General features: G+C 46.6%; 1 protein-coding gene across 1 annotated transcript in view; it reads right to left on the bottom strand.

The window, feature by feature from the left end:
- Window positions 1–1,806, bottom strand: part of ARMC9 (armadillo repeat containing 9) — a 197,676-nt gene that overhangs the window by 85,172 nt on the left and 110,698 nt on the right. Inside the window, exon 19 of the mRNA XM_011951991.1 lies at window positions 1,606–1,661. Within this exon, the coding sequence (XP_011807381.1) occupies window positions 1,606–1,661 (56 nt within the window). The remainder of the gene's footprint in view (window positions 1–1,605; window positions 1,662–1,806) is intronic.

The raw sequence follows: 1,806 nt of genomic DNA, 5'->3' as shown, positions 1-1,806 counted from the left end.
CCTGCCTCAGCCTCCTGAGTAGCTGGGATTACAGGCTTGAGCCACCGCGCCCGGCCCTAACTATCATTTAGAATGATATTGAAGGGCCAGGCACAAAGGAGGTGTGACTCATTATACAAAAGAAGGCCACCTGAGTCCAGGAACTGCCCAGGGGCTGGCAAACAGTGGCCCATGTGTCAGGTGCCTGCTTTCGTATGCCCGCCAGCTAAGAATGATTTTTGTGTTTTAAAATATTTGAAAAAAGATTTAATGACATAAAAAAAAAATTGTATGAAATTCAAATTTTCAGTGTCCATAATTTTACAGGAACATGGCCACGTTCGGCCACTTATGTACTGCTGACAGCCACTGCGTTACAATGGCAGAACTGAGTGGCTGGAACAGAGACTGTGTGGCCTGCAAGCCCTAAAATAGCTCCTCTCTTCCTTTACAGAAAGCGTCTGCTGACTTCTGTTCTAAACCCAGTTTTACCACCATCAACTCTTTGTGTGAGCTCAAGCTGGTGTTTTTCCCTCTGGCTCCACCTATGTAAACAAAGGGGCCTGGAGAAGATGATAGGGGCCAGGACCCCTATCTGGAGGTCAAGCTCTGCACTGCGGGACAAGGCAGGAAAAGCCAGCAGGAGCACGCGCCCGCTGATGCCACCTGCAGCCCATGAAGAAAACGGCAGGCACAGAGGCCGCCTGCTGAGGAAGCATCTCCCAGCAGATCTCAGCACATCCTCTCTAGCGGGCGCTCTTAAATACCTCTTTCCCAACCGATGCCATCAGTGATCAAAAACCTGGCTTTTACACGTTTCAGAAACTGACACGCCATGACTCCAAACAAAAAAACATCGTCTGACATCTACTTTTTCAGTGAATGCTCCCCCTAAAATAGATGAAAATGTCCCAGTGTTCACTGCAGGAGTAACTGCTCCCCGCAAATGAAGGCAGCCAGATCAAGTATGACCAGAGGGGACAATAGGTCTTTTCCTTCTAGGTCTCTGAAGGAAAACCATGTAAAATCTTGTCATCTGAAAATCCAACTACAGTTCCCGAGTCACCATTCTTTACATCATTTCAGAGACTCACATACATTAACTTCTAAACCTTCATGCTCTAAAACACAAGTAAGTAGATTTTTCACAGCTGAGGAAACACAAATCAAAAGAATGCAAATAACAGAGAAAACTGGTCAGTTCTGTTAGCTCTGAACTAAACCCAGGACCCCTCAAACCAGAGACTCTTACCAGGCACCTATGCGCCCAGCACTCCCATTGCTGAGGAAGACAGGCCAAGGCTTGGGCCCCTTCAGAGCAAAAGCTCACGTAGAAGAATGGTCATTGTTCAGCTTCCCATGAAACCCGAATGGCGGGCAATGCTGCGTCTCTGCTGTGAACCCAGTGAGTGTGGGAGTCTTCAAACATGGCCACTGGGCTCTCCACATGAGACCCTAAGTGAGACCTGAACCACCACCCAGTTGAGCTTTAGCCAACCCCCAGAATTGTGAGAAACAGTGTAGCAGGAATGAAAAATCTCCATTTCTGGACTAACTTGTCAAGGCAGGAAAGAGAGAATAGCTTGGTAAGAGTTTTCTATGTGGTGTCAAGAACCTCCAACTTACTTCATCATCTTCATCTTCATCATCATCAGATTCAAGAACACCATCTGGTAGCTCTTCTATAAAGAAAAAAAGAATCAATGAATAATGGATAAACAGTGGGAGCACTGGTCCACGGAATCTGTCAGCCTCTGCAGAGACATAAACATCTCTTTTTTTTTTTTTTTTTTGAGATGGAGTCTCGCTCTGTCACCCAGGCTGGAG

Source organism: Colobus angolensis, unplaced genomic scaffold, assembly GCF_000951035.1.
Source record: "Colobus angolensis palliatus isolate OR3802 unplaced genomic scaffold, Cang.pa_1.0 Scaffold33, whole genome shotgun sequence".
NCBI classification, from domain to species: Eukaryota; Metazoa; Chordata; class Mammalia; order Primates; family Cercopithecidae; genus Colobus; species Colobus angolensis.
The sequence above is the reverse complement of the archived record's forward strand: the minus strand, read 5'-3'. Positions and strand labels throughout refer to the sequence as shown.